Source organism: Rhipicephalus sanguineus, chromosome 8 (assembly GCF_013339695.2).
Source record: "Rhipicephalus sanguineus isolate Rsan-2018 chromosome 8, BIME_Rsan_1.4, whole genome shotgun sequence".
Taxonomy (NCBI): domain Eukaryota; kingdom Metazoa; phylum Arthropoda; class Arachnida; order Ixodida; family Ixodidae; genus Rhipicephalus; species Rhipicephalus sanguineus.
Window position 1 is genome coordinate 154,520,161 of NC_051183.1, and position 27,747 is coordinate 154,547,907.

General features: G+C 45.3%; 1 protein-coding gene across 2 annotated transcripts in view; it reads right to left on the reverse strand.

The window, feature by feature from the left end:
* Nucleotides 1–1,856: 1,856 nt before the first annotated feature.
* LOC119402413 (nischarin) overlaps nt 1,857–27,747 on the reverse strand; it is a 101,566-nt gene continuing 75,675 nt past the window's right edge. Inside the window, exons 10-12 of one of the 2 annotated variants that reach the window (XM_037669558.2) lie at nt 24,214–24,250; nt 19,217–19,368; nt 1,857–3,715 (exon numbers count right to left, since the gene is read on the reverse strand). In XM_037669558.2, coding sequence (XP_037525486.1) covers nt 2,825–3,715; nt 19,217–19,368; nt 24,214–24,250 — 1,080 coding nt within the window. In that variant the 3' untranslated portion in view covers nt 1,857–2,824. The remainder of the gene's footprint in view (nt 3,716–19,216; nt 19,369–24,213; nt 24,251–27,747) is intronic. The other variant, XM_049418633.1, reaches the window with a different exon arrangement.

A 27,747-nucleotide genomic window follows, 5' to 3' on the forward strand; every position in this document is an offset into this window, starting at 1 on the left:
TTGGGATTATGTCACGCACAAGTATATTTAACAACTTATATGCGAGTTTAAGCACTTTGTGCCAGAACACCTGACCGAACGGGGAAGCGAATAAACACCTGCACTTCGTTGGAAGTCCACGGCATCGCGGTCAGCTAAAGTCCGAAAAATCTAGGGACTTTACGGTCAGCGTCTACAATGCGACCAAGCAAAGGGCCAGCACTTGCGACCTGGAAGCAGGGATTAAACCCCGCATGCTTTGTCTGCAATCGGGGAGCCCCGTCAACACCTGGGACCAAGGATAGCAATGCACCAGAGCGGCAACACCTGCACGGCAGACCGGATAGCAATGCACCGGGAGAGGACACGTCACAATGGACTGGGACCTTATTTAAGACCGGGCTGGTCCGTTGTCAGAGGAGACGCCCCAGCCGACTTGGTCGAGCTGGCAGGCACTGCTATAAACTGCTATAACCTGCTATAACCTGCCATAAACGTTGTTACTGCTTCATAAACGTTTCGCCTTGTTGCTCTGCTCCTCAGCGATAAGTCCAATCTTTGGCTACATCGGCTCGCCAGCCTCCCAGCTTTCAACGGCACGCAAACCCCCTTCGTAACAGCACATAACGAACGACGTGGCCGCTTGGCTTGGTCACACTTCACGCACTATAACTTGTTAGCAACCAAAATAATGCAACGGTTTTTGCGCAGAATGGTAGATGACGTCCTTGACTTCAATCAGAGGGATTTAGAAAAAAAAATTAAAAATGGCCTTTTTGAGAAAACTATTTTCAAAGTTCGGCGTTTTTGGTAAATCACTTACGTTTCAGCCCAAATATCAAGTAAAACGGAGCGCGATAAAACCACGCAAATTATTTTAAAAGAGAGCGAAAGTGTCAAAGCTAATACGTACCGATTTTTGTTATCCTCACTTTAACTTGCTTGCAGCAATAAATTCCTGAAATAATGGTATTTTGTGCGATTTGCCAAGTTTGTGATTTTTTTTCTTCAAAAGTGCGTTGACAAGCAAAGAGAATAATTTACTCACTTGTTCTTTGAGGAGAATAAACATTGTGACCAAGAAGTGCACCGTTCTTTCCCTAGGTGCGCTCAAAATTGCGAAATCGCGAAATTTGCGGAAAAGTGTTTTTTCCCGGCCAAAATTTGTATATTTTTTTCAGGCGAACAAAATTTTTTTTTCGCAAGACTAACTTCGAATCCAATGTTCTGGGTGTAATGCCTAGACCTATAGTAAATTTCATCAAAATCGGGAATGGTAACCGGGACCTCGAGTTCGATCTTATCTGGACACACCCAGTAACAGAGAACCTAAAATGTTTCTTATGAATATCAATCACTGTTTAAAAGAATTATGTTTCTAACAAATATAACAAAGATATTTTTTGTTTCAGATAAGTTTTCATCACAGAAAGCTTCCACTGTAAATAACTCACTTTATTGAAGTTTTGCACCACCAGTGATGCAGATTGTAGCTTTATACTGTTAATTTCAGTCTTTTCCTTTTCATCAGGAATGTTGCTCTAGTTGCTGTACACGAGACTAACGTGTGAAACAAGAACCTCCGAGCCACTAAACAAGCCGCTTGGGTTGATGAGCAAAATCACAGCATGCAGACACGTTTCACACATACTGAAAATGCCGAGACTTGGGCAAGGTTATGGGGGCCCTCCTTTGGACCTGCTGCTCAACTTCGTGCATTGTGCATGCACCAACTCTCGATTTGGTCAGTTTACAACTTGGCCACATGTGCTCCCACACACCAAGCAGAGTGAAGGCACGACAGCAACATGCAAAAACAAGACAGCCACAACTTGGGAAAGAAAAGTACTTGCAACACACACTCATTTCACACTACGTAGTACTTCATCAAACTCTCACACATACTCCAGACTTGCCGCATGCACATTAAGTATGTTGTAGCACCATTTAGACTTCTATGGCCTTAAGTTTCGCTGCAGCTTTTCAACAATACTAGTTCAGAGACTAGCCTTCTACTGCCAGCATGTATGCACAATGGAACAGACAAAAGAGAGGATTTTGCATAGTAAGTGCTGCTTTACCTGCTAATACGAGGACAGAAAATCATGCAACACGAGCGCTGGTCAGCGCTCGTGTTGTGTCGTCGTCTGTCGCTCGGTTTTCCACTACAAGATGCAATACCAACTAGCCCGGATCGCACCCCCATCCGCTGTTGCATTCAAGCCATGCCAAACCAACAGCCACAAACATCTAGACTTGAAGATCCAACAGTGCAGTTATATGACTAGTGCAAGTCAGCAGTTCCAGCATTTGGCCACCCCAGTGTGCACTGTTGTGCTGTATTCTAGCACAAGTTTCAAGCCAATGGCATGTAACAATAGTAGTACTTCAACTGTTCAGTGCATGTTCTTCAAGGAACTGCGAACTGTGCCTCTCATTTCTCATGACTTGCATATGCATCTGACAGTGTGCACATGCAGAAAGGAAATGAAAATATTCGATACATATATGCTGCTGTAGAATGATTGCGGTTTTCTTTTAAATGCAAAGTACATGAACACACATGAACAAAAAAAAAAAAATCAGGGTTAAGAGTTGCATAATGCTCACACATCTCAATCACAGAAGACCACCATGGAAGCACAAACACTGTGCTGGATGGCTTGTCAAAGGCACAGAGCTCGAGTAGCCATTTAAAGGATAGTCACATTTCTACATCACATGGGCAGGCACAAGGGAAAGTGGCACATGCCTTAGTTCCGGCAACCCACGCCATGTGCAACAGAGATGCCGTGGCACGCGAGGAGTGAATTAGAGGACACAAGGTGCCTTCTACAGATTGCTGTCAAGAGTTTCTAGCAGCCAGAAAAGCCTCGAGGAATTGGCTGCGCGAGTCTCTCACTTGGAACCGTGCATCAAACTGCTCTCCCCCTTCGAAGCTAATCCTCACACCAAAACCACACTTTCTGAACTCGTCCACGGACGTCACTGACGCCGGCCAGTGCTCGGGAAGCTGCACGTCCACCACGGGCAACTCAACATTCCAAGTCCTCTGTACTCGAAACGGCTGCACCGTATTGAAAACATCCTCAACCACTAACGCTATCTCTCTGCACACTACGAGCACATAGTGAACCGTTCCCGCATCAACACCGTTTGAGAGAATGCGTCCGCAGAACCGAACGTCGCCAGCAGTCGACGTTCCCACAGCCACAAGCTCCACGTGCCGCGGTGAGAACTTGTCCCGGCACTCCAGGCCAAAGGTGGCGGCAAACTGGCGCGTCAGGTAGTCCGTGTCCTCGGCTGAGGCAGGCATCAGGACGGTACAGGCCGCCCTGGACTGCAACTCCATTCGTAGCTCAATGTAGCTCCTGTGGGGGCCCCTGAGAAGACGCTCCATCTGCGAAGGCGCAACGGTCGTGCACTGTCCAAAGCGTGGCACCAATGCACCGCTGCTGCCTTGCACTTGCTCCAGCTCGAGCAGACTCAAACCGGCACAGTTGGCAACGATGCAGACTACACTGGTCGCAGCAGTCGGTGCCTCAATCCGCACGCACCAGGCGACCCATTCCGGTGCGTGGCCCTTGGCCTGGGCCTGTAACTGGTCCTGGAAGCTCGGCTGCTGAAGACCCGTCCGCAGAAGCCAGTCTGGCAGAGCGAGTTCACCCCGAGGCTTCCCTTGGTCCGAGTCACCTGGAGATATGGCCAACGTCGATACTGGCTGTACAAGGATTGGCTGCACGAATAACAGACAAGAAATCACTATTTTAGGATTACACAAATATAATGCCAGTTAAAAAAAATATTAGCGCAGCTTACACATAGTCATGCAAGGCTGGGTCACAGCAGAGCTGATGGACTAGAAGCAGAAGAGGAAGAAGATGAAGCAGATAACGAACGGAGCGCACGCCGATTCATGAAGATAGTTTTTCTACGCCACACGGCAAACTGTACTTGCTATGCTGTACTATACATGGCTATGCTTTCTCTCTCCTTTTTTTTTTCTATCTTCTTCTTCGTTGTGTATGTTCTTTTGTATCTCTTCCTCCCTCTGTCTATTTCTTTATCTGTCTTTTTCTCTCTTTCTTCACTTTTTTCTTTTTCTTTCTTTCTATGTCTGTTTCTTCATTTCTCTGTGTGGTCGGTCTCTCGCCTTCTATCTTCTTATCTGTTTCTTCCATTTGATATTTCTTTCTCTATCCCTCTCTCTCTCTCTGTAGTCAGTTTCCTGCCTTCTATCTTTGTTTCTTTCCTTTCTTTTTATCTATTTCTATCTATCTCTGTTTCTGTACTCACTCTCCCATTCTCCTTTCCCTTTTCCTAACCCTCACATCCCCCCACACTCACTTCCCCTTTCTCACCACCTTGCTGTACTATACCATGCAAGGCTATGCACTGCTCTGCCAGCGAGCCTGGATAGCCAAGCGGTTAGGGCACTCGTATTCGGATCGTGGGAGCGAGAGTTCGAATTTCGCCTCGGCAAACAAATTTTTTTCGCCAAGAATTTCTCTCTTCCTCTTCCTTTCTTTCTCTCTATACTCGTTCTCTCGCCCATCAGGTTATTGCATCCCTCGCCAGACAAGTCGGCACACATCTTCTGGTAGTGATGCAGAAGAAGAACAAGAGGACAAAGGCTGTGCGTGCCGGTTCATGACGATGATAATCTTCTATCTGCGACACATGGGCAACCTTGACCTTAACAACTCTGCTGTAAAAAAATTCCGGCTTCAGAACACAACTAGTTCTACCTACATTTGGTTTCTTCATGAAATGTAACACTTTTGTTTGTTTCTATGCAGTGAGCGCAATCACACAATTTTTATGCCTCCCTTTCAAACATGCTGCCCATGGTGCAGGCACCAGATGATACCACTGCGGCAATACGAAGCCACCTGAGCATGGAATCACTCTTCACTGAGCTGTTGTACTTGTGGGTGAGCACCAGACCACCTCATATAATTGAGACAGTGTGGTAAAACAAGAGATATTAGAAAAGGGTATGATCGAGGTACAGCATGAAGATATAGAGGTGCCCTCACAATAGTCCACGATCAAAAGTTCTTGTTAAAGGGACACTAAAGAGAAACAACGAATCGGTTTAGATCAATAAATTGTGCTCTGAGAACTCTAATGTCGTTAACTGCACCATAATTAATACAGGAGAAAATCAAGTTCAAAGTTTCATTTTTAAATTTCGCGCCGAAATCTCCCCGCGTGACGTCACGGATTTCAAAGTGTATATATCGTATTTCGGCGCCATTCACTCTACAAAATTACCCCAAACTTGGTATAATAAGTCTATGGCCCCCTCAGAGGACAATGTACTTCATTTTTACCGATTAGGAACTACATAGTCCCTAGTGGGCGCCATCAAAACATGTGGCGTCACGGCGAATGGTGTGGAAACTTCAAGGTGGCGTCACCACCCACATTTTATTTTTGCGCGTTTTCTCGCTTACTAAGCATCTTCTCGCAGCAAGCATGGTGTTTTTGGGATTGTGAAAGAGTACTTTACTCATATGAGAAAAATCGTTTTGCTCTTTAGTGTCCCTTTTATGATTTGGCTCAGAGCCTTCGTAACAAGGTGATTGCAAGCATGATTGACCAGTTGTATCCCAAGTTTGGGGTGAGAGGCACCAAAGTGCATTGGGGACCATTTTGAGTAGGCTTCCTGTATAGCAAGTAAAAAACAGGAAGAAAGAAGACCCACGTGGACGCACTTGGCGCTAAGTTCAAACAATGTTTTATGTACTACAGTAGAACCCCGCTGTTACGTTCCTCACTGCTGCGTTTTCCCGGCTGTTACGTCGTTTTCCGCCGGTCCCGGCATAGCTCCCATAGGATACAATGTATTGGGAACCCCGCTGTTACGTCATAACTGTCGGACCGTTCCCGTATGATACGTCGCGAAGTGCGCCCGGAGCCGACCGAGTGACTACCAAAGAGAGCGGCCATGGTGCATTTTCACGCAGCTTGGCCTCGTTTGACCGTAATATTAGCCGCATGAGAGGGGCAAGCAACAGAATCTTTCAATTGATGCAAACAAAAGCATGGCCTTCGAGATTCGAATTGCACAGATGGCGTCTATGACGTAACTGCTCGCGAAAGCAAGGCCTTCGAGATTGGCATTTACTATAGGCAAAAGCATAGCCTCTGAGATTTGCATTGCACAAACATGGCGTGTATGACGTAATTGCTTGCGAAAGCGAGGCCTTCGAGATTGGCATTCACTTCTGCCATCGCGTTGGCGTAGATAGCGTGGCTAGAATGGGGAGGTGTGATGACCGCGGCGGCGGCCTCTTGCCTAGCGAGGCCCCACTGCGCGTTCTCGCCGCTGGGGGGAAATTTGGCGCGTCCGTCTGGGGCGCCGTAAGGGCGCCGTTGGCATGTGCCGACTGTGAGCACTGTGAGCATGTGTTGCTCGTGTCTCGTAGGTAACGGAGTAGCACAAGTTAGCTGTCGCTGTTCGTGAAGTACGGCCTGTTTTTCTATCGCTTCCCGATTTCTTGAAGGAGATGGTGTCAGCGGATGTCGTCGATTTTTGAACCGCTCTGATGAATGGCGTCGACGGGAAAAAAAGAAACGCAGAGGTGGTGCTTTGTGCCAGGTTGCGACGGCGGCTACAAGTCCTGCGGTGAAAAACTCTCTTTCGTGCACCTGCCCGTAAGGATGAACTTGAGAAGTGGGCACGTGCCATACCAAGGGCCGACAAGCCACTGCATAAGAATTCTGCAGTTTGCGAAAGGCATTTTGACCCAAGGTACGTATGGAATTCGTACATGTTTAAGCATATAGAAAAGTTGAGGTTTCTACAAGTTAACACATTGGCGTGTTTAACGGCCTGGTGTGACACACGTGTCATGAGCAGCAGAACTGCAGTGGAAAGAGCCAGACTAATTCAGATGATAGGTTGCTCTTGATCTCGCATTGGCATTTTGCTCCACGTGGGCGCCTTTTGCGTTCCGCCTCCATCGACCCGCGGCTCGATGTGTGTCACCTAACGTTGCAGCACTTGCACATATTGTTTTGTTGCTTGGAAATCCGAAATGTCTTCATTACAGAGGCTGCGCTCACTTTTTATTATGTTTTTGCAGGTTTATCATGAGACACTACGCGCACGTTGTGAATGGAAAGGAGGTCCACATACCACGCGATGTGCCTGCCCTTAAGGAGAGTGCTATTCCAGCAATTTTCCCGAACCTTCCAAAGTACATGACGAGAACACTGCCAAAAGAGATGAAGAGGAAAATGGGACAGCGCTCTTCCGTGCCTGCAAAGAAGAGCCGCGAAGACATTGACGATTCAGCACGCGAATCGGTCCAGCTCACTCCTCATCACGAACTGGACATAGTCAACGATGAAGTACCTTGGAAACACTTCATTTTTGGTCTTCAACTACAATCGGGGTATTGCACGTCAGACGTTCCAAGCCAAAAACATAGCGAGTTACCAAACAGCTGAACATCATAAAAGCAAAGTACTTGCCTTCAACAAGATAGCTGTGTTTGAAATTGAAGAGCGAAATTCGCCCTCCTGTACCATTTTCCTGGCTGGTCACCTTCACTGTTGCGCACCTTTGAGTCTGAGGAAGAGGCCCAAGAGCTTCTGGTGTATGCACAAAAACTTTCTGTCTGTTGTGGAGTTGGAAAGACCAGCGAGTTTAAGCGATCAGATGTGTCTGACTGCACAACATTGTCAGCAAACGGCCTGTTCGCTGTGTGTGATGGATCTGTGTCGCGAGGTATGTTGTGTTTTGGTGCATACCTCTTGGGCATCGCTGTGCAAGATTATTTCATATACTTCACATGTCGCCAATTTTGGTGTCTATGCCGGCCCATATGCCTCAGCGGTGTTTGAAGTGCAGAAAAGTGAGGCGCGCTGTGTTGTGTAATGTTTTAATGTACTGTTTCCAATAAACTTATATCAAGCTACCAGTCTTTTATTGCATTCTTCTACCGAACTGCATAAAAATTGCATTGACTTCCGCTATTTAAACTACTATTACAATCGAAAATGTATAACAAATCTGCGAGCGACCCACGCAGGGTTGTTCCCACCTGCAGGTCTGCGCGAGGGATTCTTCTAAACTACTTTTCGCGTGACAAGCGCGCTCACTTCGCAAGAAGTGGCCGCGAAACCCGCACTCTGTATCGGCTGCGTGGTCAGCGCTTGTGGATTACCCGGCAAATTATAGCGCTGAACCATTTCATAAAGTTTCTCGACGTCAACATCATTAAAAACACTGCAGCGGTAAAACTCAGCGCGGTCGAATCATTTGCCCGCCCAGAGGCAAGCAGACGACGCGAGAAAAGCACAGCGCCCCCGCCATCAGCGCCACCGCGCGGCAGGAACGCGCTTTTGGACCAGCCTCCGGAGGCCGGTCATCACACCTCCCCATTCTAGCCACCCTAGCGTAGACTCATCATCATCGTTATTTGTCGGAGAACGGGAGGAGTTCGAGCTGGTTGGAGCTCGCATGGTCGTGCGTGCGGTTCGCGGTCGGACTCGCCGCGCCGGGCGTGATTGCGTGTGCTTAGTTCTTTCATGCCTACAGCTGTTGGTGTTAAAAAAAACACATACGTTGATTACATTTCTGTGGATGAGGCCGTCCTAAGCTCCGCGTTTCTATCCATCGACTAGATCGCGGCTGAGCGCGCCAATTTTCGAGCTGCTCGTAAGAATTGAAATAAAATTCTGTACCACTAAATATTTTGCCGTTTTTCCTGTTTTTCGGCTCTTACGTTTCTCGTCTCTTACGTTTATTTCCTACGGTCCCTTCAAAAACGTATCAGCGGGGTTCTACTGTATTATCGAAAACCAGACTGTACTTACATCCTTAGTCTCACTAGTCACAACGACATGAACATGTCAAACAATGTGAGAACTTTACAAAGTCATATTTCAGGCATGCACAGATATTGCAATTCTTTAACAGAAAGAGGCAACAGCAGCTTTCTGATACACATTTCCCCGACGGTACAGATCTGTTGATCCTCTGTATTATAAGACCAGTACGGTCACACTTGCTTCTACCTTTAAGCTTTATATCGTTGGGTAGTGCACAAACGAAGAAAACACGAAGGAAGAAGACTGGGCAAGCACTGGTCTAACAACTGAAAGACTATTTGAAAAAATTCATATGTATACAGAAAATGTAAACCACATACAAGCTTACGACTTATCAATGAAAAGAATCTCTTGTTCCGATAGGGACACCGACGGCTGACTTATGCAATTGGCATCGCACTTTGCCATGTGGTATGCCTCTGCTATCTCACGTGTGTAATCTTTGTCAACTGAAAGGGATGAGAACACTCTGGACAATGAAGTGCAAGAATCCCATCTGATGAAACTTTGCAGACATTATTTTTATCTTCATGCAGTCTGTCGTTAATGCATCTGCATGACTGCCTGACATAACACGTTCCACACATCTGTGATAGATAGCCGAAGTATTGCACTCTACAAATGTGTTCTTGTGTTCCACGTGGCAGCTTTTCTGCACAGGCTGGGATGTTTATTAGCTGCTATAAAAACCACATCAGTGTTACCTCACCATGCAGTGGTCTGCAGGCGGTGTAACAATCAGTGGATACAGGGAATAACTTGTTGTCACACATTCTAGAGAAAATTAATTGTGCGCCCACAAGATTGTGTACACCACACTTAAGTGCAACGTTACTGTATTATAGTGGCACCATTTGCAGTGATAAAGAAATGGTGCTCTTTTTGCTATGCCATTCCCATATTATTCTCAAGAATTTAACAGGCTGACAAGACTGCCGTTTTTTTTAAACCTTTAATCTGCCAATTCAAAACAACATCCACTCTTTTCAACCATGCTTACTCATTTAAAGTGCTCCATTCGAGCATTTGATAAAGCATACTTCATGTAGGGCTGTTACGCATATTGATGGAAAATTGGTAATGTAGCAATTACTGGGAAGTCAAAAGTTCGTTTTCTACTGATGGTGAAGAAAAGGGTTACATCACTGGAAAAATATGAGAAAAATTCTCTACTTGATTCGATTTTAAAGATTATTCTTCTCCACAGAGTTTCATACTATAAAACCTAGAGGGGAATCTGGTGCTAGTGTCCATGTGGGGCTCCTTGCACGGTGCTTCAACCACCATGGGAATGATGGGAAGTGCAGGCTTCGGATCTGCTTCGGATGGATTACGTTCTTAAGATTCACGGCACCTGTTTACAGAGCATAGAACAAAGTGATATGAACTTATTTCCAAATAAAACTTGCTCCATTCTTTCATATGTAAAACTTATTGCAGAAAGTGACCATGAGATTGAAGTGAAACCAATACAAATTCAACCATCAGGGTATTAGGGTCATTGCTCTGCAATTGTATTCCAGATTTGGCATCACCAAATAATGAATTATATTTTTTACAACAGTGAAAAGAAACATGCGTGTTTGTCTCTCAAAAGTACACACAATCTATTTATGGAAATAAAAATACTGTATATAGCGAGAAACACTAAACATATTTTCTGCCAGCGTGCGGAACAATCATGAGAGCAGCAGTACGTACGACCACAGAGCTAGCACAGACTCCAGAGGAAAAGCTCCCTATATCCGAACACAAGGGCTCCGGCCCCGGAGCACGAATTCTTGCGGAGGCGAAAGAGTGCTCGCTCGGGCATCCCAGTCGAGCACAGCCTTGACTGTTGTGTGAGTCCGCTAGCAGAGAAGGAAAAATGAGTGTGACGCACTCTCCGATGAAGCTCGCCAGTTAAAGGACATTTGGTACCGGTTCACCGCTTGCGCTTTGCACGCGAATAGGTGTGTATCTTAAGCTTCCTTGCTGGCTCCAAATTCGGTAAATTTAAGAGAGAATAAAGGAGTCACATACAGGGAAATTACGTGAGTGAAATATTCTGTGGAACTATAAATTTTTTACAAAGTGCACTCGATAGCTTAGGTTCCAACGAAGGAAGACTTACATGCCATTATTTTGTATTTAGGTTGTTTTTATTGCTGCTTTGCTTTCATACCTTTGATGAACGGCCACTGCTGGGAACCACTAGTTCCTGCAATAGTATCGCTTCGGGTGCTCGACGATCCTTAGGACGCTGCTAAATAACGAAATGCATTGAATGCATGTTAAAAAGAGAGGGCGTGCAAACACCGACAAGTCGAGACACCACAAACGAAGTGCAGTGAATGCACTTCGCCTATGCCTACATCCTGTGGGTCGACTTTAAATAAAGCTTGCCATAATGCTGCCATTTTCTATGTCACTCTCCGATATAAGTGCTTCTTGCAAACATAGTCAGGAGTCGTGAGCTCTAGATCTTTTCTTGGTATTGCGCGAGCCTACCCTTTGAACCTCACCGGGTCACTCGGAACTTGGAAGGTAATTATCTTCTCCTTGCAGGATGTGTAGCCACTGTTGCAGTTCTGCTGGACACATTTGTACCCCATCACACAGAATCACTGATGGACGTCCTGGAAAGCGCTCGTCTTTGTTGAAGTGTGAAAAGCGTGCGCCGAGAGCGAGAAGCCAGCACTACCGGTGCAACACAGAAGCCCGCGAGAGTGCTAAAGAGACAGCAAGTAGGGCTGGGCAAAGATACTTTGAAATTGTATTGCGATACGATACAAGATACTCGGGCAAGAAGTATTTGAGATACAGATACAAAATACTTCCGAAATGATTGTATCCGATACAATACTTACCAAGTGTATCTTAAGATACTTCGATGCATTTGCAAATTTGATGTTATATATCAATATAATGAAGCAGCAAACACCTATTACAAAAATGACTGCTTGAAAATTTAAGTGCGAGCACCTTTGATTAAGTTTAATCGAATATCTGTTCGTATCCCAAAAGTCCTGTCTTTCTTGCTCAAGGTGTACATTTCATTCCCAAACAACTTATTGGGATTTGTTTGGCTGCTTAAGATAATACAGTCGAACCCGTTTATAACGAACTCGAAAGTATCGCGAAAAGTGGTCGTTATATCAGTAGTTCGTTGTATATGGACTCGCCCTTAAAAACGTGCGCTTAGCGGCCAAGCCGTTTTTTTTTTTTCTTTGCACTTTTATTAAAGTGCTAACAACCCCTTCGGTGACAAAACTAAGCCTTTTCGCGTCGTGAAGCGACGCCCGCTGCGTGCTCACGAGTGAATTAACCGCCTTTACAATGAGCTGACACCGTTTCACCGAAGCGCGGTACCGCGATGTGGAGCCGATCGTCCCCGACTAGTTGCGTGCAGCGCGTCACCTACTCGGCTCGCGGAGTCACTGCCGGGCCGCTTGCTGTATGCCGTATGCGCGCGCTTGTACGTTCTTCGTGCTTGCTTCACTCCGGACCGTGCACGGGTGCGGCGACTAGCCTCTTCGTTCAACGCGGCGAAAACAAGCATTTTGCAAGCAACGCGCACTCTACGTCTCCGCGATGCTCTCGCGGCCCTGCACGACGATGCGCGGCGCACTTGATTTGTCACCTAGTCAAACACGCAGTATACGCTCGCTGTCAGTGCATCGACGTTTCTCGGTACCCGCGGTAACGACAACGGTACCCGCGGTAACAACAGCGAGCAACTTTAAAGCGACGCGCACTTTAAAGCGGTCTCGCACGACGCGGCGAACTTGCGAACGGCAGCATGGCGCGCTCGTACCGCCGTCAATCCGCAGTGTGCGGCGCACGCCACACGCGCAGCCGAGCAGATACCTACAGATGACTGCGATAAGGTTGTCGGCTGTAAGTCATAATGGCACGTTCATCGACGGCTGCCATCTGATGCTTATCCGCGAAGGCATCGCCGCGATCGCGCGGAAGTCGTAATCACCGATCGACCGGTCTCTGCCGTTACCGATAAGACGGACGACCTTTCGCGGCACATTGTGGCGTCAACGAGTTTAGGGACGCAGTGAACCTTTTTGCGATGGAAAGTTATCGCGGTTTCCTTGCATTTATGCCTTCTTGCGTTCCAAGGCATTGTTTGGTTCATCGCAGGCGGTCGTAGCTGCAGAGAACGGCGTCAGGAAAGGTTACTTGCGAAAGCTGACCGCAAGGCTTCATGCTGCCTACTATTTTTTTTTTTTTCCTCACTGCCATTCTGCCACGGAAGAAACGTCTGGAAAGTGAGCGACCTCGCCCATACCACTGGCCCGACCTCGCTCGCAGCGTCCGAAATCTGCGTGCGGTGCTCGCCGATCAGGGATATCTTAGTCGCAAGTAAATCCGCCTCTTTCATTTTCCTGTGCTGCCCTCTGCCGTTTTGGTAGAGTTTGGTAGGGGCCGGGACAACCGGCATTGCCAGAAGCAAAGCCTCCGAGATGAAGAGACGTTTCGCGACTTTTCCGCTTGGGGAGAGCGCATGCGCACGGGCGTCGTGAAAAAGGCAGATTGAAGCGGGGCACGCGAGAGCGCGCGCCCCTGTCACGCTTTAGAAGGCATGTTTTAACTTTTTTTCGCTTCGTGTGCGCCATATTTTTACCGCGACCGCGTCTGAAGTGTTCGTTGTAAAAGTAGGAGGCTTTGAAAAATGTTCGCTATATGTGGACGCAGCTTCAATGGTTAGCATAGGAAAATCGTAAGTGCACCCAAAATATGGTCGTTATAACCGATAGATCGTTATATCTGGGATCGTTATAAGTGGGTTCGACTGTAGCTCCTTATATGCTGCGCTGTCAGTGGTTTTTGCTTGACATTTTCATAATTGATGGATGCCGCTGCTCTACTTGCCGACCAGCTAGCGGGTTGTCATCTACTTACAAAAACGTCAATAGGAGGCCTCCGAACGATGGCGCAAGTACAGCTGTGCAGTCTTACCTTGTCCGTAAGGGCATCACCTTATTCGCAATAACGGGTCCCCCAACAGGTGTAGAGCTGCCACGACGCATAGCGATATTTTTTGGGACGTGCATGTGTATGCATTGATGATATAAAACTGCAATAATTTTTAATATTCTACTTATCTGCTGGTGCAGAGCACTCGTTCACAACATGTTCACTAGCGTGAGATCTTTCAACATTTCTTCTCAGAGAAGTTGCGCAGCTCAGAAACGTCTCAGATGTATCGCATCGACATAAAACAATGCTAGATAATACTGCTATTCACACTATTGGCAATAGTAGTTCAGACTACTTGGTGATTTGTCACAGTAAAAGAAAAACTTTAGGGTGACCTAAAAAAGGAAAACAAATATATCTAAGTCAAATACAAAACGGTTCCGAATAAGCAATCAATGAATAGGTATACAGGTGATTCACGTAACTAGAACCAAGTATATAAAAAAAGGTTAACCGTGACTGAATGAAACCGACTACATATGGTTTACCGTCATGTGGCACTCGTTATGGTAATTTTTATATTGCACTTATTCGGTTGATTAACTAAGATCAATTATGCAACATTTTTAATACCATTCCCTTTAGGGCCAAGTGCATTTTGTCACATCGTATAGGACATTCCAAAACGACTGATGCAATTTTTTTGTGGCGACACACATTCTGCGTGGGATCTTTTTCAGTTTTTTAAAGAAAGCCCTCGAAATATGAAATAAAAACACAAAACTGTGCCGATTCGCTACGGTACTGCAGCGCTCTTAACTGTGCTTCGAGCAAAACAACCGGTGCACAGACCTTCAGCCAACGGTTCTCACTGTCGGTGGCATTTGCTTGCTGTGTGCGGCCATCAAAAATGTTCACACACTGCGAAGCTGATGCCTACAGCTGCGTTCGCTCATTTCGCCTTGGTCTACGCGCTAGTTGATTCGCTCGAAGCACACTTGAGAGTGCATGGTAGCGCACGAGGGCAGTCACGTGGTCATATATCGTGGGCTTCCTTTAAAAATCACTATACAGCTGGTACGTTGCAAACAAAAAATGCGATCGGTCATTTTCAAATTCGCTTCATGAGCTTGCCAAACGCCCTTGGCCCTAAAGTGAATGTTAAAAATGTTGCTAAAAGTGAATATTAAAAGTGTTGCATAATCGATCTTAGTTAATTAACAACACGTACTTGTGGGCTAGTTGGTTGGTCAGCGCTTGTGTCATCCTTTTTTTCGTGTTTTGTGTTTCTGTCTTAACCCGGTGTGCGCTGCCGTTTATCGTGAAAATTAATTAACAAGTTAAGCCCAGTATAAAAATACCTAACGAGCACCAGATGACTGCGAACCATGTCACTGGTTTCGTTCCGTTGATGTTAACCACATATTTGTAGATATTTGGTTCTAGTTACGTGAAACATTCTGTACAAACACAATAAAGGCAGCACACCTAAGCACAATGACAGTCACACATGATGTATAGTCAATTTAGATGTTAAGGTCAGACAACAGAAAACTCAGTGCCTATGGGAAATTGCATAAAACGGCTCTTGCGACACTCGTGAGAAAAACTGAGTACTTGGCTTTATGCTTCTCGAATTCCCTTCCTAACATCCTTAAGGCTTTTCCTTAAAATTTGGATTATTACAATGACAACTCAGTGTCGCTATTTTACTAAGTCGTACGCAGAATTTTTGTTACTGCATATCCCAGGCACACCCAGATTATTTGACCTGTTTCTTAAACATTGTTTTGACATTATAGTAAACTCAAATGGAACATAGATATGTAAATACTAGTAGGGATGGCGCAGACAGGTAACAATTAGGAATAAAGCAGAGAAGGTTTTTGGGAGCCGGTTACAGAAGACATATTGCAGTAACAAAACATCCAAAAACTATATACAGTAGACTCTCAATAAACGAAACTCTCTTAAATGAAATTGCTGCTTAAATGGAACAACTGCCTCTAACATGATTGGTTTTGTGCTTGAATTCTGCACCCCTCTTCATCTCTCAGTAAACGAAACTCCTGTTAAATGAAACATATTTTCCTGGTCCCTTCAGCTTTCATTTAACAGGAGTCTACTGTACAAGCTTGTTAATGTATGGAATGCCAACTGGTAATAATAATTTTGAAATATAACGTCACAAAACCACGAGATGATTATGAAGGACGACGTAGTAGAGGGCTCCACAAATTTAGACCACCTGGGGTTCTTTAGGGTGCACCATAAAGTACATGGTCCTCAAGCATTTCGCTTTCATCAAAATGCGTCTGCCGCAGCCAGGATTCGATCCCACCACATTTGGGTGAGCAATCGAAAACAATAGCCACTAGACCACCGTGGCAGGTAGGATGCCAATGCAGGACGGCAAAGGGAGCACCTGTACTAACAATCAAATTATGATTAAAATAACTCCTTAAATAATTAGCAGGACTAGCAAAGATGCAGCTAGTGCAACAAAATATCTTCTGTTACGTAAATCTTTGTTCGATTGCATCTAGCATCGGTACGGGAGGTGCAACGGTTGTTAGAATCTCATTTGCATATAAGTCCATCTCATCGCGTGTAAGTCAAACTTACATACACGAGATCTTTCTAATCGCCGATGTGTGAAAGCCGCGTTACACAAAGCAAACCCATTCTTGAATTCTTCGGATTTCTTAATGAAGCACCACGCAATGAAAATTCGAAAATGATATATAGCGGCATAACAATTTGCACGAATGACGCCGCACGAATTGAAGTTCGCGGCACAGTATAGTGGCTATGAGCAAGTGCCATGGCACCGACTCGAATAAAAAGAAAGAAAATATCGAGAAAGCAAAAAGACGTTCGCATCACCATGAGCTTTCGCCATGACTGCTGCATGTTCCATGCAGACCTAGCGATTTTCTATAAATTATCTTGTATCCTAAGATACACGATACATTATGGAATGTATCTGAGATACAGATAAAGATGCTCATCTTGCGAGACGTATTGCGATACAAATACAAGATACCCAAAGAGTATCTGAGATAGTATCTAAGATACATGCATCTTCGTTACTGCCCAGCACTGACAGCAAGTCTGCAGATCGCGAAAGCTTGCCCTCCCAAGGCCACCCAAGCACACATGCGTACAACATGTGAGCGAGGCCCATGTGGATGCGGCAGACGTAGTCTGTTCAGGAACCACTATTAGTAGCTCATTTCAAGCGTTAATTGTACGTCCAATAATTAGGACAGTATCTATTAAAAACTGCAGCTAAAATGTCTGTCACCTGTGTTATCGATACTACAAACTGATATCTGGAAATTTTACGTTATACGAGACGGTATAGCGATTTTTATGCGTCGCGTCCATAGAAATACACGTCAATGATGGCAACACGCCGGAAGCGTCATCTGTCGGGCTGCGGCGAAAACCGCATTTGCTCAGAGGCGCTATCGCACCGCCCTTGCGCGCTGCAGCAGCCTAGCAGATTCTCCTCCTCAAATACTTTTTCCCCGTGGATCTGCCATTGCTGCCATTACACTACCATGCGAGCGTTGCCAGCCTCTGAGATGCATGCTAGGCTTGATGGTGGTGTTGAGTTCCTCATAATTACTTTAAGTTTCTCATAATTACGTGAAGGTTACGTGAAGTAGGGCTGTAAGTACGAGTCAACAGAAAGCACAAACGACGATGCACTGTGACTCAAAACTCAGTCACAAGACGTGCAATTGGCTGCAATTTCGAACTCATGTGGATATGGTGGCGCCATCTAGCAAAAGTACCTGCAAACACATCTTCCTGCGCCATGAGTCCGATGCACAGTAATTTGTCTAAATAGTAGGGGTGTGCGAATGTTCTAAAGTTCCGAATATTCGTCGAATATTACATTCGAAATATTCGTATTCGATTCGAAAATCGTGTATTCGAAAACTTCGAATATTCGAAAAATTCGAATATGTGATTCGATTATCATGCATAAAATAACTCGTCTTCCACATTTCTGCTGCATTCGTATCGCTAAAAACGTTGCCGAGAGGAGCGATAAACATCCTAAGTACACGGAGGCACGATATCTGCCTGCGACGAGCGCCCCAATACGTATGATTTATTGCTGGTGCATCTCCGACGTGCAGCGCTGCTGGCGATCATGTAACCGTACATTTTGAATATTATGCGGCCGTAACGTGCCGCACTACCACTCGTTTACTATGCGGGACCACTTTTTAAGAAAGACAGTGACCCACGTGACGGGTGGCGGACTGTTCAGATACCCCAGTCTGGGAAAGCTTTGCCCCACGTAACTCCCTATACCAGCCACTTCTGTTCCAAGCGAGCATGCCTTTTCAGTGGCAGGGGGGGGGGTTGTCTCTGTTAGAAGGGAGCGCCTGCTGCCTGATCATGTGGAGCAACTCATATTTCTTCATGATAACATGTATTTATTACTTTCATTGTGCCGTGATATTTGCTTGTGTTGTGATGTGCATTGTGCTAGCCTAGTCATTGTGTTCTGGAGATAGCAGTGTATGTTGTGCTGCCAGTCAGGCTGTTAATGTTTTTTTTTTTCAAATAGCTACATGTTCAATAAAATGTTGTTACTGTGGAGGCATTTTTCCTTTGATATTCGATATTCGATTCGATATTCGAAGGTGGATATTCGTATTCTATTCGTATTCGAAAAATTTGATATTCGCACACCCCTACTAAATAGCCTTGAATATTAAAAAAAATCTTTTAAATAATCATTAAACACTGCCCACATGTTTCTAAGTTGTCAAACTGCCCGCGTTTGATTTATATTGCCAGCATTACTAATATTAAATGGTGCTAACTTTAGCCAATCTGTAAATAAATTGAAAAGGTGCTCTGTGGCCCAGCCTTTTCTCCAAAGTCTGTACTAATTCTATGCGTACAACGCATCTCTCACTCCGCTGTAAAGCTGATTTAGCGGAGCATGGCGGTGCGTTCACTTTGCTTCGTCGTCGTTTTGCAGTCAAGTTTGTGGCGTCTTAGCAAGACGAGCTTATCAAAAAACGTGAAATCTATGCAGAACCCCACACTGGCTTGGGACGCTACATCAGTGTGAAGTGGCGGGTGAACAACACTTTGCTAAAACTGTCAAATACAACGTGTAAGCAGCAAACCAAGAAACACAGTGTGCTCCAGCCACTTTCAACAACAGAGGCACCGCTTTAGTGCTCTGCACCACACCCCAACATGTACCCACATCAAAGAACACTGTAGGCATTGCAGAAGGATACAGCTAGTGCGCAAAGAACGAAACTGACACCGTAGAAAAAGATCCATTGACAGTTCACTAGCTAACGCAATCCATTCCGAAGCCTGCACTTCCCATCATTTCCATGGTGGTCGAACGATCGCAGCACCACATTCCCCTCTAGGTTATAGTATGAAACTATGCTCATCACACACCCCTACACTGCCTCAATGTGCTCACCTGCCCCTGTTGGTTCATGCGATTAAAGAGTCTCAGCCAGTCCGTGCCTCCCAGGGTTCGCATTGTGGCCACCTGTTGCCGGAATTCATCTGCCGCTGCGTTCGGCCGTTCCTCCGCAGGTGGGGGCCTCCTCAGCACAGACGCACTGCCATCTGTTCATGGCCGCATCACATGCAGAATTTCAATTTCCTTTCAATTAAGCAACACCTAACAATGTATGTGGGTGCTGCAAAATAGCATATGTTCAACAGTGGCTAGGAATAACCTTCAAACCAATACCAAGAGTAAAACTAACACTTCACAAAGAAAGAAAACATTTCTGGTTGAATACATACCTCCAATTTTGATGCTTCCAACACCGTCTATCCCACCTAACATAACCCAACCCAATGTTTTTTGTTTTAAGATTCCACATTCTCCTTATAACTATATTGTTTGCCTTTTCTTATGACATAGTATGTGATACTGGCACTCAATATTATAGTTTGCTTGTGTACCCAGTTAACTACTGTTACCTTTCGTGAAAAGCTACGTTATTTCGTACGAAAGATAGGAAATTGATCGACGGGTCAGCTTTTTGTGAGACAACTAGGTATATGAAGCCAAGGAAAGCACTGGGACGTTATTGGTATTGCTTAAATGACACTAATTATGAAACCAAAATGAAAGTGGATGAAGAAACAACAGTGCATGAGAGGGATACCAAAATGAAACAATCAGTCTAGGCCAATAAACTACTACATTTGTCCAAAGTAACTTGTAATAATAATATGGCACCAATCGACTACTAAGGCAGCCTTCCTCTTCTTTTTAGAAGTTCATACCGTAACCATTGTGTTGGTGCATGCACTATATTGTAGATGTCAAAGTATTTTAATTTACAGTACTGGGGACACTGTGAATCAGTAAACATCCTCAAAACATGCTAGGTTTAGTCTTTGGCACTTTCAGAATAGAATTTACTACATCTTTAACAAAAAGCAATTAAATTGGCCCATCAATAAAACCGTCAATAAATCTACGCCACCACACAGAGTTTGTGCAGGACCTTCTAGGTGGTGTCACTGACCTTCTAGGTGGTGTCATTGACCTTCTAATACACTACGATTGCTTTGTTGATAGCTATCTGCATTTGTCACTTGTTGAAGATTCTATCTGCTTGTGAAGTATTTGTCGAAAGAGCATGGGGCACATTGCCAGTGACCAACAGGGTGACTACTGTAGACGTTGCTAAAGAAGCTCCCACCTTGGATCCGTAGCGCCATCTATGTGTGTTGTGTATGTGTGTGTCCTGGTGTGAAAGTAAAAACAATTGTTGTAAAGACAGTTGTTTCCTGTGACATGGATACAGCGAACTAGAACTCAGATGTGCGTGTTGTGTATATGTCATTCTTCACCTTCAGCCCACTTTGCCTAATCAGGCTTTGACATGGTGTCAGAAGTGGGATCCACATATCACCGCAGAGCAGAGTAGCTCCAGCCGCAAGCAGGGACTTTGCTATGGCAAGGAAAGGAGACTCCGGCAACAACGATGCGACGTCTACAGTGACAAACTCGATCATCTGTGGCAGGGGCACTAAAGGCGATGTGTCACGGCATTGCTCTATGCCAGCCGGATGCCTTCGACTTCTCCAACGCGGAATTGTTGTCTAGCCCAATACGAGGACTATACCCTCGCTCCTGGCACTTCTGCACCGCCAGAGAGCGTTAAAGTAGGCCTGTTGCTCTACTGCACGACATCGGATGCGCCTTATTCTAAGTTGTGTGCTGCTTCGCAGAACACTTCACTCCCCCAGTGAACAAAGTGTACGAATCTACCAAGTTCCACAGTCACGTGTAGCAGCCAGGAGAGGGCACTGACACATTTTATGGAAGGCTAATGCACCTGGTCAAGCTTCACGGTAGGCTTTTTAATGCCCAGCTCATGCACAACGCAAAGTTTTCTCTCAAATAAGCATAGGTGCAGGCGCGGCAGGCAGAAGATGCAGTCAAAGATCGCGCTTCGAGAAGTCAAACACATCGATGGGTGTGAATTTGGCTGCTGCCAAGTTTGGCATGGTTGCATGCAATGTGGGACAACCCTAGCGCTCCAGCTAGGTCTGCAGCCACTGGGCAACAAGGCCAGTCGTCGCAAAGCCCTACAGGCCAAGCTGGCATATGTTGCTTCTGTGGTCGCACCACTCATCCTCGCGTTGAATGTCCAGCACACATGGCCCACTGCAGTTTCTGCTGCAAGGAGGGACACTGTCTGTGAGCTATGTTTAATACAATGCATAATTTTTATTTATAAAAAATCACATGAGAGTTTTTTTTAGTATTTTGCTTGATATTACTCACGAATAAACCATGTGTATTTAACAACAATGTTTTTTTTTGTCACTTTACGGTCAAGCAAAAAAATTTTAGACAAGACACTGTGACTCTAGAGCCACCTTAGAGCATATACTATGGGGATGTCCAGATATAATAAACAATAGTCGTGATGCAGCCTTAAACAGCAACAGCCATTAACACGGACATTGAGAATGTAGTCAGCCACTGTGAACAGTGTGCCATGACTAGCCGAGCCTCTGATCTCGTCTTCCCTACAATCTCAACCATGGCCGGCCTGTTTCAGCCGGCCTGTTTCACTGCAACAAAACAGACTATATAGTCATTGTTTTCCATTGTTCGAAGTTCACCGAAGTGTCGATCGTGAAAATCGCGTCAAGTTCAGCCACCACATCTGCTATGAAGTCTGTCATTGCCCGACTCGGCATTCCTCTCAAAGTAAGGACAGATAACAGAGCATGCTCAGTTTGCCAGGGAGTACGTTTTCAACTATACGACAAGCAGCCTTGTTACCACAATCCAATGGGGAAGGGGAGTGTGCGGTACAGACTGCCAAGGAGCTCTTGCTGAAGGCATGTGACCCATTTCATGCACTCTTGAGTTAGAGAGATATTTTAGGTGTCTTGGGGTACAGTCCATTTCAGCTGCTGTTTGGGCATCGATCGTCTCCAAGAGATCAACACAGAGCGGGCCACATCACCTGACCTGCTGGCTCGAGACTTCGATCACAGGAATGCTGCTTGGGAGTTGCCGCCACTGCTCACATTAGAGACACTGGTGTCCAGTGCCTGTGAAAGCCTTCTTTAAAAGCACAAGAAAGGCAGCCCCAAGGCGAGGAAAAAAGACCAGAGGGCGATCCATGTTATTCCCTATTGGCTCAGCATCTCCCAAAATGTAAAGAAAGGCGGCCAGTAGATATGATGTGTGTGCCTTGTTTTCTACACCTTGCAAGCTGCAGCAGATCTGTTCATTAATGAACAAAAACACTCATGGTGAGTGCACGAAGAAGCATGCCAATGTTTTCACGAAGTGCGTTTCAGGTGTTGTTTACTGCATTCCATTAACATGCGGAAGAGTTTACATCGGGCAGACTGGGCAATGTCTTAATGAACAGATGCGGGAACACAGTCTGGCCATTACAGGGTAAGAATGGTGGGCACCTAGGATTCCATTGTAGGAGCTGCGGTTGCGTAGCACAATTTGCCAAAGCGAGAACCATGCCTAAGTCAAGAGAGAAGACAGAAAGAGAAATCATAGGAGTTTTTTTCATAAGGCAGCATGACAAGTGCGTCAGCACACCTTCTATTTTACTTTCGCACGGAGAAGTCGAGTTCCTGGATGGTTACATTTAACTTTAGGTTTTTTGGTCTTGTTTTCATTCGATGTCATTCATGTTCCACATAGTTTATCTTCGCAGCATTGTTAATTGTTATTGGTGGTTGCTTCTTCATCTGTTGTGCTTTTTTGCCTCTGTTTGCTGTTTTTTACCCTTGTTATTTTATAGCTTTGTTACAAGGATCAGTTCTTTCTCGTGGTTTTGGGGGCCTGAGGATTTTAGGCCTTTTAGATCGTGCCCCTACTACACCTCTTTTTAGAAGTAATTTTTTCAAGTGGTGTGTGTTGGTCGGAGCCATGGTGTAAGATGTCGTTGTTGAAGAAGCAGCTTGTCTTGTGATGGTGCGAAAGAGATGATATCCTGTTTTACACATACGTGTGGTGTCTGCGCATGTGTGACGCTTGGTGCCTGCACTTTTTTTTGCATACGTGTGGCCATTTTTCCTTGTGACACTTGCAGGACAACATCCACAGAGGCTAGGGGGTTTGCGCACTCGGGCAGCGCATGTGTTGTGTATGCCTGTATAATGACTTCTTGTTCCGAAGAAATAAACAATTTGAAGTCTGTGCTCTTTTGGGTCCCTTTCTGCTTCCTTCCTTTGTGCTTGTGCAGTGTGCCACCCGTTCGATATGAACCAACTAGCCTGCAAGAAGGCCTTATTTAACTTGTAGCGCAGTCCTAAGTGCCCTTTGAGGAAGGAAAACGTACAGGTTGCTAAAGGACCTCCCACCTCAGGTCTGTAGCGCCATCTATGTGTATTGTTTATGTGTGCGTCCTGGTATGAAAGTAAAGGCACTTGTTTTCGATGACTGAGTAGAGCGGGTCGTGTCTCTGTTCTGTACTTCACTGTCAGCCCACCTGGCCTAACAATGCCTTGACAACTACAGGGAAATAGCGATGCCTTCAGTCACAAAAAAAACTCTTGTATTCACCATCCACAGAAAGCGTGCCACACATATGAACAACATACAATACTAAGTACAAGGTGAAAGCTCAGAGTAGCCCACATATTTTTGCAAAAAAGCTGTACATACTTCGCAGGTTACCTTTCCCACCTCTCGCATAACACCAATCTAAATAAAAGGCCCTTTGAAGTGTCGGAAACTAAGTAATTATGGATTATTGGTATTGAAGCAGAACAATTTATAACATGGCTCGACTTATGTTATTTAGCACTCCTTCATTAACAAGAACACAAAGCTGAGCACGCAAGTGCTATACATTGCACTGCACCCCCACGACAATGCAGCTGTTGGCTCTGGCCAGGAATCAAACCCATGACCTTGAAATGAGCCACAGTGAGTGCACAGCATAAAGGAGGGACCAGTACCTGGGGCAGAGGGCTGCAGATTGGTGCTGGGGTAACTCTTGACAACAGGCCACACAGGTTCGGAAAGCAGGAAGAGAAGCAGTACGCACTACAGTCACACTTAACGCCCAAATCAGCAGTGACGAACAAAGCAGCAAGCACCATTACGCACAATTTCTGTATAGAGGAAACAATATGGGAACATTTGATTCGTTTCACACTGAGCCAATAAGCCAATACAAGGTTACCGATTCAAAATTGAACACAAATGAAGATTCTGCAACAGCCACCAGTTGGCTCAAGAAATTGTACAAGTGTCATCCAAATTGATAATCAATGATCGGTGCTTCTTAACTCTCATCACATGGCAGTTGCTTTATTTAAACTTCGATGATATGGCCTTAGAAAACATGACAGAGCTTAGGTGGAAAGTTTACATATGTGGCAATGCCTGACTTTTTATGGGCTCACTCTCTAAGTGATACCCATGTCCGCTGGTGTCCATAACTGGAATACAAAGGCATTTTGCAGGCTTATAAAAAAAAAATTAAGCAAGAATTCTGGCATGGCAGATCCTATGCATTGTGGGAATCAATTTCATGCAAAGGAGTCAGCAAGTAGCTGCCTATGCCACATTTCTTGGCCCTGAGCCAAGTATTACGAGGTGGATCGACATCTGTGTAAATTCGGCAGTTGTGTGCATATTGCGGGCTTACCAGGAACATCAACTACACTTAAAAGGATTGATTGTTGGGCAATTTGTTACAACACCATAAAGAGAGCACTAAAAAGCAAGAATACAAGAAGCAAAAGCGACAACCCAAGCGCTCTGACACCCAAAGGATATCTTATGGTCCAATGCAACATCAGCATTCACATCATCAATTTTACTGAAAGGAAGTGTAAGCAGCATTCGTTGGGCTATTCCTATGGGGACGAGCAATGCTAGACTTTCTGAGTCACAGGAGTACGTATGTAATGCTTATTACATTATTATAGAGCAGATAACCATAACTGCAACCACAATTGACAAACAGCACCATTACAAATTATGTTGGCCAACCACTGATGTAATACATTTATTTACGATGTGTACCCAAGTGGTTGCCGGCTGAGGATCGTTAGCACGTTCGTCGGCGTTTTCTTTGGTGCATTAAAATTGCCAACAATAAAAAAAATCACGCCATATCCACGAAGTGAATGATGATGAGTGGGCGAAGCTCCGGAGGTAATCTGGTAAACCGTCAATCCCCGTAAATTTTGCCTACTCGATCATCATACAGAAACCTGACACACAAACGCAGGGGTCCTCATATATGACCTTAAGCTCAGGGGAATGTTTGTTGCCGGCGTTGCCATTTTGCCTTTCGAGGGCAAGAGCGCGTTCACGATCGTTTTCATCCATGGCAGAAAGAGAATGTGTGGTCTCGCACGTGCTTATGCAGCGTCATCGTCATCGTTATGACGTGTAGTGGGTAAATTCCACTATACTGGAACGCGCTTATTCTTCATGGTCATCAGTCATCATCGTGGAACGCGCTTATACTTCATGGTCATCAGCGTCATCGTCATCGTTATCACGTGTAGTGGGTACATTCCACTATACTGGAACGCGCTTATTCTTCATGGTCATCAGTGGTCATCATCGTGGAACGCGCTTATACTTCATGGTCATCAGCGTCATAGTCATCGTTATCACGTGTAGTGGGTACATTCCACTATACTGGAACGCGCTTATTCTTCATGGTCATCAGTCGTCATCATCGTGGAACGCGCTTATACTTCATGGTCATCAGCGTCATCGTCATCGTTATCACGTGTAGTGGGTACACTCCACTATACTGGAACGCGCTTATTCTTCATGGTCATCAGTCGTCATCATCGTGGAACGCGCTTATACTTCATGGTCATCAGCGTCATCGTCATCGTTATCACGTGTAGTGGGTACATTCCACTATACTGGAACGCCCTTATTCTTCATGGTCATCAGTCGTCATCATCGTGGAACGCGCTTATACTTCATGGTCATCAGCGTCATCGTCATCGTTATCACGTGTAGTGGGTACATTCCACTATACTGGAACGCGCTTATTCTTCATGGTCATCAGTCGTCATCATCGTGGAACGCGCTTATACTTCATGGTCATCAGCGTCATCGTCATCACGTGTAGTGGGTACATTCCACTATACTGGAACGCGCTTATTCTTCATGGTCATCAGTCGTCATCATCGTGGAACGCGCTTATACTTCATGGTCATCAGCGTCATCGTCATCGTTATCACTGTAGTGGGTACATTCCACTATACTGGAACGCGCTTATTCTTCATGGTCATCAGTCGTCATTATCGTGGAACGCGCTTATACTTCATGGTCATCAGCGTCATCGTCATCGTTATCACGTGTAGTGGGTACATTCCACTATACTGGAACGCGCTTATTCTTCATGGTCATCAGTGGTCATCATCGTGGAACGCGCTTATACTTCATGGTCATCAGCGTCATAGTCATCGTTATCACGTGTAGTGGGTACATTCCACTATACTGGAACGCGCTTATTCTTCATGGTCATCAGTCGTCATCATCGTGGAACGCGCTTATACTTCATGGTCATCAGCGTCATCGTCATCGTTATCACGTGTAGTGGGTACACTCCACTATACTGGAACGCGCTTATTCTTCATGGTCATCAGTCGTCACCGTCATCTTTATCACATGGAGTGGATACATCCCACGATGCGTGGCTACCTGCTACTGCATACTACAAAGGAGGGACGGGCCCACACCCTGGGGAGCTTCGCCCCTAAAAAACGGTACGTCTTTCTCTTGCTTAACCCATGCAATGTGCCTAAAAGTTTCCAATGTCTACTTTTGCTGTTCATCGGTTGATATAGACTGAATCACGTGCGGTGCATACCCAGCTGACGTATATGTGGGTATATAACTCACATGACTGGGGGGAAAAGGTTTAATGACATACGCGAGAGGCATGTCATGTTATTCAAGTCATGGCCTGTTCCACGGAGCAAGAATTCTTGAGGAGGCCAAACTCCGCTCGCTCAGGTGTCTTAATAAAGTCATGGAATCGGGCACAGCACTGACGCGCCCTCTGTCGTGAGAGTCCGCTAGCGGAGAAAGAAAAATGCACACGTCGTGCTCTCTGACGAGGCTCACCAGTTCAAGGCCATTCGGCGCCGGTGCGCCGTTCGCACTTTATGCCCAAGTGGGTGTGTTTCTTGTGCGTTCTCGCTGGCTTCATATTTTTTGGTAAACTAACGAAAAAAATGGCGTCACATACAGGTAAATTACCTGAGTGATGTATCTTGTAGAACACAAAATCTATAATATTTGATAACGTGAACTTGATAGGTTAGGTTAATTTTTAAGGCCAAAAGCTTAGATGCTTAGAGGCCTCATCAAATTCAAAAACTGACCATCAGCGGCGTCAACACGAGTGATGCAAAAAATAATAATCACGTGATGACATCGCCACATGACGTTACAATGACATCACAGATCACCAAAATTTGTGACGTCATATGATGTGAAGTCATCAC